The sequence below is a fragment of the Lepidochelys kempii genome, chromosome 2 (assembly GCF_965140285.1).
Source record: "Lepidochelys kempii isolate rLepKem1 chromosome 2, rLepKem1.hap1, whole genome shotgun sequence".
Taxonomy (NCBI): Eukaryota; Metazoa; Chordata; order Testudines; family Cheloniidae; genus Lepidochelys; species Lepidochelys kempii.
Window position 1 is genome coordinate 18,305,721 of NC_136381.1, and position 12,917 is coordinate 18,318,637.

The 12,917-nt window shown below is 41.7% G+C and overlaps 1 protein-coding gene across 2 annotated transcripts in view; it reads left to right on the forward strand.

The window, feature by feature from the left end:
- ASAP1 (ArfGAP with SH3 domain, ankyrin repeat and PH domain 1) overlaps window positions 1–12,917 on the forward strand; it is a 329,167-nt gene that overhangs the window by 233,249 nt on the left and 83,001 nt on the right. For both annotated transcript variants that reach the window (XM_073330123.2, XM_073330124.2), the window contains exons 14-15: window positions 2,826–2,913; window positions 4,450–4,498. In XM_073330123.2, coding sequence (XP_073186224.1) covers window positions 2,826–2,913; window positions 4,450–4,498 — 137 coding nt within the window. The remainder of the gene's footprint in view (window positions 1–2,825; window positions 2,914–4,449; window positions 4,499–12,917) is intronic.

Consider the following 12,917-nt stretch of genomic DNA (forward strand, 5'->3'; position numbering starts at 1 on the left):
CACTGAATGCATCTGATGAAGTGAGCTGTAGCTCATGAAAGCTTATGCTCAAATAAATTGGTTAGTCTCTAAGGTGCCACAAGTACTCCTTTTCTTTTTGCGAATACAGACTAACATGGCTGCTACTCTATACAGTATGAAGCTGGTATCAGAGATTTTTGTTGTGTTGCTTATTGTATAAATGGTACCTTATGGCAGTGAAGATGATAAATTTTAAAAAGGTATTGGGGAGGCTTAGGTTGTTTATATCAAGCTTGCATAGAGAGGGGAAACGTCTTATATCTGTGGAGAGAGTCCCCAATATTTGAATACTGAAAAGATCTCATTAATCAAATCAAAATCAAACCATTAGTTGTGACTCAGGTATGATTGTTAGTAACAGGCCTTCACTAAATAAATTAAAGAACAGTGACATAATTTTATCATTATGAGTGCCAGGCACACGTTTGTGCCTAGATCCTCAGAGTGGCACAAGTTTAGTTCAGTATGGCACAACAATATTAGTATGGTAGGTTTTGGAGAATTACTTATGCATATGATATGTGACTACCATTAATTAACTGTGTAGAAAAAAGAGATCCGATTATTTTCACAGTTATGACTCACTTTTAATTCTGTATGGTAACACATCATAATGCATTAATAAACATCATCTTTCTTTATATTCCCATGCCCTCAGGTGCATAATAGGGTGTTCATCAGTTTCCACCATTTATTTAGGTCTTGTGCTGGTCTGTTCAGGCCTCGTGAGTGTCATGTTGGTGGATTTGGCTTCTTTCTCTATTGTTCCGTGTAATGTTTCTCTAGGTTGCCCTCTTTTTCTCTTCCCAGGTGGTGTCCATAATATCATTTGATGTGGCAATCATGTTGGTGGCATCCTTAAAGTGTGTCCTAAATATGTTCATCGTCATCTTACCATGTTTGGTGCTTTAGGTTTGTTTACTCTACTCAGTTTCTGATGTTGCAAGAAACTCTTTCCAATGGACTCTGAAGATCTTCCACAGGCATTCACTTTGGAATTAGTTGATCTTCTTACCAATTTCTGCTGCAGATTTCCACAACTCTGCTTTATAAAGGAGGGCAGACTTGGTGGTGTTAAAAATTAGTAATTTTGTATCAGTGCCAATTATGCTACTTTTCTAAATCTTTTCAAGTTTGTGAAAGTTGTTTGCTGCTTTTGATATTCATTGCTTGATATCTAGCATGGTGTCACCATTGATTCACTTCTCACTCCCTAGATATGTAAAATGACTTACTTCTTCTAGTGTCGCCTTTTGCTCTGATGGTTGCTCTTGGGACGTTGATGGCCAAATATTTTGTCTTTCTCTTGTTGATAAACTTGTTTTGCAGTGTCTGCCAAAATCTGTGTCTTTTCTTCCATTAAGCAATATGTTGAACGCAGGAGGATGTCATCAGCAAAATCAAGATTACCCAATTGTTCTAATATAATGTGGTATATTTTATAAAATAGCAAAATCTTAATAAACTTCACTAAGCTTCTGCTATGTTTTTCTGAGAAATGGCTATTATACAATGTGTGGATTAGCAAAATTCTATTGTAGTTTGGGGAGTGGGAAATGGAGAAATCATCCTTCCTAAATCTAATCCGTCTATTTTTTTGTCTCGTTTTGCTTGCATGCGCTATGGGGGATGAAAGGGATATTAACTGTGGATATTTTGAGACCCATGTAATATGCTTCTTGAAGGTCCCCTAACTTGTTCTTGCATTTGAGTTGAAGCCTTATTCTCTACATGTGATTTGAGCATTCACATTTAATATAACTTTTTAATGACCATAAGCCTGGCGGCAGCTCTTCTGGTCATTATTTTATTTACGTTATTTCAGACTGCAGGGGACAACCAAAACCTTTTTGGTAGTAGTTCACTCAAACAAGGTTTATTTAAACTTACTTACTGCACTTACCCCGAGGAGTATTTTGAAAGCTGACAGAGGAGCTAGATCTTGAGGATTTGTATACAGAAGAATTTCAATATAGATCAGTGGAAAGATGTATTGTATGATTCCTGTGTGCTCATATTAGACCATTCAGGAAGGTACTTAAACATACTTTGATCATGTGAGTAATCAGTTGAGGTCAGTGGATACATTAAAGCTAGGTATATGCTTAAGTACCTTCCTGAACCAGAGCCATAGTCAGGTAAGTGAAAATATAGAAAAAGATTTAACAAAGCACATTATGTACACATATTTACTAAAGCAGTGGTCAGCAATAATCCCTTCCGGATTTACACAGGAGCTACATTCAGCTCAACCACCAAAACTGGTTGGAAAAACAGAGCCAGCCTGTATAGTTAATTTGGTTTCACCTTTTCTTTACCCATTAGTTGAAGAAATGACACTTGTCTCCCAGTAAGAGAAATGGGTGTTGGGGGGGGGGGGGTTGTGTGTGTATATATATGTACTGTGTGTATATACTTATCAAGATTGTTTTGTTACTTTTTAGCTATTTTCAATTACTTGTATGAAGTAATAAAATAAAATGCAAGGAAAATGGAAGCATTCATGAATGTATTCATTATGTAACAAAAAATGCTTAATGATAACAATTGAATCTTTGTGTTTATTAAACACAATAGGAAAATTAAATATTGGGACTTTTTTTAAAAAATCATTTCTTCAGACACGTCTGAAATTATAAAAAAAAAAAAGAATTGCTAAAAAGGGGCTTTTGTTATTCTTGTACTGCTCCATCTATACTGATTAAAATGTGACTATAACCATATATAAAAGGAATGGAAAAAACACCTCTCAGTGGGAAAAGGGCCCTAAATCAAGACTGCTATAGGTAATTTTTTTTCTTTAGTCCAACAGGCAACCTGCCAAACTGAATTTACTAACCTGCCAGGTGAAGCCAAATGCAGAAGATAAGAAGTCTTTTGATCTGATATCACGTATGTGACATTTTAAGTGAATAAATATTTACACCATTCATTATCAACTAGTCTATTGGCTGGGATTTTACAGAATGTTGTTGTATAGCAAAATAATTACAAGGTTCTATTTTAACTAGAAGTGAGTCTAAAATGCAAAATTAAGCTCCTAATCCAAACTTGTACAAAGTTTTGTGGATATTTGGATCCAGCTCTGATTTTGACTCAAGGACCAAGACTATATACATCTTCGTATGGAAAGTTTTCTAATATCTATACTGTGTATCTGTTACAAACCATAAGATGCACTGTGCACAAAATTAACTGTTATGAAGAGTAGCAACTATGCGTGAACGTGTTTGCTTAGATTCAGTCAGGTAATTATTCTGCAGTTTTAACAGTCTATCAGTACTTGTTCAAAATACCCCCTATACTGTGTGTGGAACTTCAGTTTCATCTCCTTCATAAAAGATAGCCTTTAACCATTTAGTAATACCTGTGCCTGTCTATCTTGCGTTGTGTCATAGATAGGGCTCTGTGTTTGTCACGGCAGTCACGGATTCCCTAACTTTCTGTGACCTCCTTCACTTCTGTAGAGGCCAGTGTGGCTGACCTCAGGCTGCTGAAGCAGCTGGCTCCAGGGCCAGCTACTCAGGTAGCCCTGGGGACAGCCACACCAGCCGCTGCTGGAGCGACTCTGCAGCCAGCCACTCAGGCGGCCCCACAGCCATCCGCACCAGCCCAAGTAGTAGTCCCCGGGGCGGCTGGAGCAGCTGTGCACCTGCCCCCACTCTCCCCAGCTGCGGCCCCGTGGGGCATGCTCCATACAGCAGCAGTCCCCTGGGGTGCACCCCCCGCAGCAGCAGCTGCCCCAAGATTTAGTCAGGGGTATAGTATAAATCATGGACAGATCAGGGGCCTGAATTTTTGTTTTTGTCCGTGACTTGTCCATGACTTTTACTAAAAATACCCATGACTAAATCATAGCCTTAGTCATTGAAGTTAATTTTGATGGTGATAAAAACAATAACATTTTCTTTGTGTTGATTTTATTTTTTTCCAAACAAAATGTACCTATTTTGGGTTAATTTTGCCCTAATTTTGTCTTGTGCAACTCCTTTTACTTCAAAAGGGATTTTACAAGGCAGAATATGCCCCATATAGTGTTTTTCTATGCATTCTAAAAACACAAGGGTGTCTGTTTTCAACAAATTGACTAAGATGTGGCATAAAAATATGCTGGCTGTACACACCAAAAAAAAGTGAACTTAATGTAACTCAAAAAGTATACTGCCTCACCTCTTTGGTATTACATTAACAATATCTGTCACCAGACCCTCATTTGATACAAATGACTTATACTGTCAACAATTCTGTTGCTTTATTAAAAAGTTAGTAACTGAAAAATAGAGCTGTCATAGGTTTACTGACTTATGTTAACATATGTCCTTACTTGCTAAATATATTTTGGTAACAAATGCTGTTTTGGCATCTTAAAATTAATTTCAAATCTGTCAGGTGTGTTCAACATTAGAAAGATTTTTGTTTGTATTTCAGATAACAGAACATACCACTTTCAGGCGGAGGATGAACAAGAGTATATAGCGTAAGAATGTTTACACTGTCATCAAGATATTTTTAAATCTGTCTCTAGAAATATGCAAATCATTTCTTTGCATTGAAGAAGTCACTGGCAAAACTACTTTTGTTCAATTAGTGGAAAAACACTATATGCCTTTGTTCCCTGGATTTTTTGTTATGCTGAAAGTCATAAGTGAAAACTGCCATTCATCAGAGTGAAGAGTGGTAAAGGTTACAAAAGGTTTGACGCCTACAAAAACTCCATGAGAAAGGGGGGGAGGGGAAGAGACAGTAGAATAATTATCTGTACCCTATCTCACCTTTTTCACAGCCGAAAAAACCATATATCTGCCACTTTAGATGTAAGAGTACGGTACTGGAAATGGGAGACAGAAAACACCTTCTCTTTGAGTCTTACTATACTTTGGAATCTAGTCATTTACGTTAGTTACTTTATTAATGCAGTTACTTGCCCCCATAGACTATTTCATTAGACTTATCCATCTACCTGCCAGTGCAGAACTCTCTAGAACTTTCTAGTGTTCTCTGATTCACATCTCTCTGTTTGTCTTTTTCGTATTGCTTTTGGTAGCCATAGGGCTTTGATAGCAGTGTGGTTGTGTAGAACAGTGGCTCTCAAGCCTTTCCAGATTACTGTACCCCTTTCAGGAGTCTGATTTGTCTTGCGTAGCCCCAAGTTTCATCTCAAATAAAAGCTACTTGATTACGAAATCAGACGTAACAATGCAGAAGTGTCACAGCACACTGTGACTGAAAAATTTCTTACTTTCTCATTTTTACCATATAATTATAAAATAAATAAATTGGAATATAAATATTGAACTTTTACATTTCAGTGTATAGTATGTAAAGAAATATAAACAGGTCACTGTCTGTATGAAATGTAGTTTGTACTGACTTTGCTAGTGCTTCTTATGTCGCATGTTATAAAACTAGGCAAATATCTATATGAGTTGATGTACCCCCTGGAAGATCTCTGCATACCCCCAGGGGTACCCGTACCCCTGGTTGAGAACCACTGCTGTAGAACATTGCACTCCACTGCCACCTGACAATTCCTGTAAGAAAGCTGCTGGTGGAATGCCCAGATTGAGGTCTGGTGCCTGCCTGCCTCCCTCCTTTCAGCTTCACTATTCCTTACCTGCTCACCTATATTCTAGTTTAACACCAGATTGCTTCTTGTACGCTTGCTGTCTTGTATGCATTTGAGAAGCCTTTACAGCTGATTGGCAGGTGAAGAAGTAGATGACATGGGGAAGCAGTGGTTTAGGGCCCAGTCACAGACAGGGAGTGAGCAGGGAAGGAGCCTCATGTTGCACATGGAATCCTTCAAAGCTTTAGGCCAGTCCTGCAGGTTGTGAAAGGTGACGGTTCTGTCATGTTTACAGCTGACTTTGCACATTGTCTGTTTGGGAAGCACCATGTTATTTTCCCTTCATTTGTTGGGTGAGAAGAAAATAATGCCATTTAAAATATTTAGTCAGCAATGTCCTGGATGCACAATTGATCTTGAAATATTTGCCGTAAATTAGCTTTTCCTATATTTGTTTATTTGAAAGATCAAGCTATAATATATTTCATTTTCTTTATTAGTCTTTGTATTTTGAGACCCGGTCATTTAAAGTAGTTATTTGTTACTGCGTATATTTTCCCCTCTGATTATTTTGTCAGATTAGTTTGAGATCCCACAATGATTTTATTTCCTGTAAGCTTCAGTATGTTTTATCAAAATAAAGGAATACGGTTCAACTTCAGTAGCTCAGAGAATGAATTTGTTCTGCAGTATTTTTTTAATATTGTTGTTGCTAAATGGAACTTATTAGCCCTACAAATAGACTTGAGAAGTTTACTGGATTTAGAGGTAGTAAATTGATGAAAACTAATGACATATTGCCTGTTTTGGAAATACAAACCACTAAAAACTACAACACATTCCTGTAGTTCTGCTTATTCAAGTGCTGTGTGTTTTGGACAAGTACTTATAAGTGACCCAAATAGCATTAGATATGTCTGTGTAATTTTGTGAATTTGATCGGTGATACAGCTGTTTCCAAGTCTAATATATCTTTTTTGTGATGGGGCAACCAGATTTGCAGGCAGTGTTCAAGGTGTGGGCATACCATGGATTTATATAGTGGCATTATGATATTTTCTGTCTTATAATGAAACCCTTTCCTAATGGTTCCTAACATTCTGTTAGCTTTTTTGACTGCCACTGCACACTGAGCAGATGTTTTCAGAGAACCATCCTCGATAACGCAAAGATTTCTTTCTTCAGTGGTAACAGCTAATTTAGACACCATCGTTTTATATGCATAGTTGGGATTGTTTTCCAATGTGCATTACTTTGCACTAATCAACTGAATTTCATTTGCCATTTTGTTCTCCAGTCACCCAGTTTTGTGAGATTCCTTTGTAACTCTTTGCAGATAGGTTTGAACTTAACTATCTTGAGTAATTTTTTATCGTTTGCAAATTTTGTCACCTCACTGTTCACCCCTTTTCTTCAGATCATTTAGGAATATGTTGAATAGCACTGCTCCCAGCACAGATCCCTTGGGGACCCTGCTATTCACCTCTCTCCATTATGAAAACTGACCATTTATTCCTGCCTTATCTTTTAACCTATTACTGCCTCCTGAGAGGACCTTCCCTCTTATCTCATCACTCCTTATTTCTCTTAAGAACCTTTGGTGAGCTTTTTGAAAGTCCAAGACACTATATCCACTGGATCACCCTTGTCCACGTTTGCTGACACCATGAAAGAATTCTGACACACATGATTTCACTTTACAAAGGTGCATTGAGTATTCTCCATGAGTGCGTCTCATAATTCTGTTCTTTACTAGTTTCAGCCATTTGCCTGGTACTGAAGTTTGGCTTACTGGCTTGTAATTGCCAGTATTGCCTCTGGAGCCTTCTTAAAATTAACATTACGATTAGCTATCATCCAGTCATCTGGTAGAGAGGCTGATTTAAGTGATACCAGTTAGTAGTTCCACAATTTCATATTTGCGTTTTTTCAGAACTCTTGGATGAATATCTGTTTAGGGCGAGGATTTAATTTACCAATTTATTCCAAAACGTCCTCTATTGGCAACTCAATCTGGGACAGTTCCTCAGATTTGTCACCTAGAAGGAATGGTGCCAATGTGGGAATCTCCCTTACATCCTCTTCAGTGAAGACCAAGGCAAAGAATTCATCTAGCTTCCCTGCAAAGGCGTTGTCTTCCTGGAGTGCTACTTTAGCACTTCGATCATCCAGTGTCCCCACTGATTGTTTGGTAGTCTTCCTGTTAGTTTTTGCTGTTTGTTTTTGTGTCTTTTGCTAGTTGCTCTTCAGATTCTTTTTTTGGCCCACTAATTATATTTTTACACTTGATTTGCCAACATTTATGCTCCTTTCTCTTTTCCTCAGTAGGATTTGACTTCCAATTTTTAAAGGATGTCTTTTTGCCTCTAACTATTTCTTTTAGTCTGTTGGTTAGTCATGGTGGCATTGTTTTTTTGGTCCTCTTGAGGTTTTTTGGGGGAGGGTGCTGGGGGTATACCATTAGTTTGATCCTCTACTATGGTGTTTTTAATTAGTCTCCCTGCAGCTTACAGGCATTTCACTCTTATTACTGTTCCTTTTAATTTCCATTTAACTAGCTTCCTCATTTTTGTGTGGTTCCCCTTTTTGAAGTTAAATGCTACTGTGGTGGGTTCCTTTGGTATTCCCCTCCTCCCAAGGATGTTAAATTTAATTACTTTATGGTTGGTATTACCAAGTGGTTCTTCAAGTAGTGTCCCTGTGGGTGCTTCACTGTATGAGAGTTCCACTGTAGGTGTACTTGGATTCCTGTGCTGCTGATCAGAGATCTTTATGCCCTGCCACGAGGCTAGTCAATGCACACGGACTAACGCCTGTCAGTTCCTTCTCTACGACTCCTGGCTAGAGACAGAGCTATTAACAGTCCATTAGCAACTATTACCTCATGCTTTCTTTGTAGCCTAGACTAGTTTTTAGTAGTAGTCTAGTGTCTTTTATTTTTTTCCTTATATTCTAAAATATATCTATACTTATATGTAGAGAGATATAGATAGAATTTAATTTCTTTCTTCCCACGCTTCTTATTGGGGACCCTTCCCCCCCAAATGGGGTATGCCCAGTTCTCCAGGCTTCAAGAAGTGCTTGTCCTGCAATGACGCTATCTTCATTGCAGACGCATTCATGGTACATTCATTGCCTCAGGAAAGGACACGTTTAAAAGTGCACTCTTTGCCAGTAGCTTAGATCTTGGTCTCGCAAGGACAGAGAGCTAAGGCAGAAGATTATATTCATGGAGGTAGCTCTGAGACCTTCTCTGGACACACACCAACAGTCTCCACACAGACATGAGTCTTCCCCACAGCCCTCAACATTAAAGGGCTATGGGTTGAAGAAATCAGCCACCAATCCTTCTCATAAGTTGAAAAAGAGAGCGGGAAGTCCCCACAGTGAGCCATGAGATAGCCACAAATGATCCCTGTCATGCTCAGTGTCCTCAGTACCATCAGCACCGAGACAGGCCAAACCTGGTACCCATGGCTCAAGGAAGACTACGGTGGCAGGTACCATTGATGCACCCACAGACCCAATGGGCATAGGCACCAAGTCAACAGCACCTCAGGAGAAGGACCGGAGTAAACACTCCAAGGCACCACTGGTATGCCATGTCCCATCTGTACCGATGCCTCTTCCAGTACCTGAACAGCCAGTCCGGAGAATATCTCCCCGCCCCCCATCACCGTTCGTCGCACCGAGCCAGTCAGCACCACTGGAATTTTGGCACTCGAGGGACCTCCATTTAGCTGATGTACCAGAGTCTCTCCTTGGCACCAGACCTCTGCACCGGGTCTCCGCTTGACATGGGAGTTTTTCCCGCTGCCTTCCCATGCTCCCCTGCTCTGCAGTGTGGTCTGAGATAGCGGACCAGAGATATTTCAGTACTCATCTCAAGCCCCCTACAGTGCCTGATACCAGCAGGTCCTCCAGGCATACCCTTATATGTCCCCACTGCCACCATCCTAGTATGGCCATCCATGGACACCACCACCAGACTCCATGCCACTGCCACCCCAGTGGCCATACTGGGATCCCTGGGCTGCATACCACCCCCGTCCCTCTCGGGCTTCTAGTCCCACCCAGAAGCCCCCCAAGACATCCTTCCTCTGCTGCGATGTCCAGAGCTTCGGAGCCCCCAGAAGGAATCTTGGAGGAGTGCAAGGGTGATGTCAAGGGGGAGGCAACCCCAAAAACTATATTCTTCTCCTCCCCAGATGAGGCTGTCATGCCTCCCCCACCATCCCTGGCAGATGATTTTCGCCTCTTCCAAGACCTCGCAAAGAGAGTGGCTGACTCTCTCCAGATACCAATGGAGGAAGTCATGGACACACACCACAAGTTCCTGGACATCCTCCATCCTTCATCCTTAATAATAGCCCTCCCTGTCAATGAGGCCCTTCTCGACCCACAAGAACCATATGGCAGACCCCAGCACTGGTCACACCGACTTGCAAACAAAAAGTAATACATCCTGGCCTACAGAAAGAGTTCCTCTTCTCCCACTCTCCACCCAACTCAATCAATTCTCATGGCCGTCAACACCATATGAGGCCCACTCCCTACAATAGGGACTGGAAGCAGGAGGGTGTACTCCTTGGCCATGCTTCAGTTTCAAATTGCCAACTACCAAGTGCTTACAGTGAAATATGATTGCACAAATTACTCAAAACTGAACAATTTTATTGAGTAGCTGCCAGAGTCACATCACAAACAATTTAAGGCCATTATCCAAGAAGGGCAGCTAGTGGTAAAGACAATGCTACAGTCTGCCCTCAATGCGGCTGATACTGCAGCCAGATCCATCTCCATGGTGGTGATGCAATGTGACTCTTGGCTCCACCTGTCAGGTTTCCTGAAGGAGGTGCAGGCAACCATTGAAGATCTTCACTTTGAGGACACTAAGCTCTTTGTGGAGAAAACCAGTGCCTCCCTTCACACACTGAAGGATTCTTGAACCACTCTTCATATGCTGGGCATTCATGTGCTGGGACAAAAGAGAAAATTTAGTCCACAGTTCCAGCATAAACCATAAACTTCCCAGTGCCCAGCTCAATGATACTACAAGCCACAGAGAAAGAAAACTAAATTCTCCAGACGTAAACCGTCTGGTCAGCAATGTTCCTCGTCCTAGCCTTCCACGTCTAAACACCAGTGTTGGTTGAGGTGCCGATAGTTCATTCCCCACAACTGCTACAACCTACCATCACTACCCACCCTTTTGGCCACTATCTGGCAGCATTCTGCAGCACCTGCAAGCATATGACATTGGACTTATGGGTCCTAGAGATTGTTTACTGTGGGTACTCTGTCCATTTTGTCTCCCTGCCCCCTCCACAACAGCCTTTCCTGTCCCTCTTCAGGGACCCTTCTCACGAGAGTTTATTACGACAAGAGGTAGACAGTCTCCTCCAGTTAGGAGCCATAGAACCAATACCTCAACATCTGCAAGTCAGAAGTTCTACTCTTGGTATTTTCTAATACCCAAGAGGAAGGGGGCTGGAGACCCATATTAGACCTCAGTGCACTCAACAAGTTTGTCAAAGCTGTGAAATTCAAGATGGTCACTAACGATGATCATTCCAGCACTGGAACAGGGAGACTGATTTTAAGCCCTTGACCTCCAGGATGTATATTTTCACATCGGTCGTACCAAATCACAGGCAATTTCTCAGATTGACCCTGGGACAAGATCACTACCAACACAGGGTAGTCCCCTTCAGGTTATCTTTGGCCCTGAGAGTATTTTCCAAGATTTTCTCAGTAGTTGCCACCTGTTTACGCTGCCAAGAGATCATGATTTATCCTTACCTGAATGATTGCCTCCTCAGAGCCTGGTCTCTCCAAGAGGCTCACCAAGTCACCAAATCAACAATGCACTTGTTTACAGAGCTGGGCTACAGATCAACGGCCAGAAATCAACCCTCACTCTAGTACAGCACCTGGAGTTTATAGGCGCCAACCTTGACCAGCACAGATTACTCTTTCTGGCTACACTTACAGAGACTGTCCAAAACAGTCCACAAATATCAGCCAGACTGCCTACAACTCTTGGGGCATATGGCAGCTGGCACAGCAGTAATACCTCACGGCCGACTCCACATGCGGTGCCTTCGGATGTGATTCAGCTTGGTTTATAGACCAAAGAGGGACATTCTAGGCAGAGCCCTGTCACTGGTCACCAGGGTAAAAACCTCCTTAGACTGGTGGAAAGACCCAGCCAATATTAGCAAAGGGATCCCCTTCCTGAAGAATTCTCCCTTGTTGCTTCTCACCACCAACGCATCCCTCCTAGGGTGGGACTCACATCTAAACAGCCTTATGACACAAAGGAAGTGATCTTCCATGGAGATATCCCTCCACATCAACCTCCTCGAGCTAAGGGTGGTCAGGATGCCTGCGCCCATTTCCTCCCATTAATCAGACGGTCACCCATGAAAGTCCTAACAGACAACATTGCCTTTATGTTCTACATAAATCGACAAGATGGAGCCCAGTCTCCCTCCCTCTCTGCAGAAGTGTTGAGACTATGAAACTGGTGTATCTCCCACGCTGTCAGCGGTCTACCTCCCAGATACACAAAACTTGATGGCAGACCGTCTCAATTGCAAATTCCCACACAACCATGAATAGGAGCTATACCCAGTAGTGCTTCACAATCTATTCAGGAGGTGGGGGATGCTGACCACAGACTTGTTTGCCACTTACCTGAACAAGAAATGTTCATGCTACTGCTCCAGAGCAGGGATAGGACAACCTACTCTCGTCCCATCTACTTTGGAGTTCTTGTCAATGACTCTGCGGTAGAGAAAGAACTGAGGGGGGTTAGCCTGCACGCACTGCCTAGCCTCATGGCAGGGCACAAAGAGAGACCGTGGGGGTGGGGGCGCTAGCGGACACTGCTGCTGAAGTTCTCTGACCAGCAGCACAGGGACCCATACAGTGGAGCCCCAACACAGGGGGACGCATCTCAAAGAACCATTGTTACTGCACAAGGTGAGTAACTTCTTTGGCTATATGCACCTCACGGATCAGATCCTGTGCTTCACTTAGAACTAAATCAAGAATTGCCTCTCCCCTTGTGTATTCCAGGGATATCTGCTCCAAGAAGTAGTTATTGATGCTAGTTGTATCTCTGCCTCTGGTCCTGAGGTGACATGTAACCAGTCAATATGGGGGTAGTTGAAATCCCCCATTATTATTGAATTTTCTATTTTTGTAGCCTCTCTAATCTCTCTGACCATTTCACAGTCACCATCCTGGTCAGGTGGTTGATAGTATAGTCCTACCGCTTTATTATTGTTATGTGTTACTATTCAAGCATGAAATTTCTATCCAT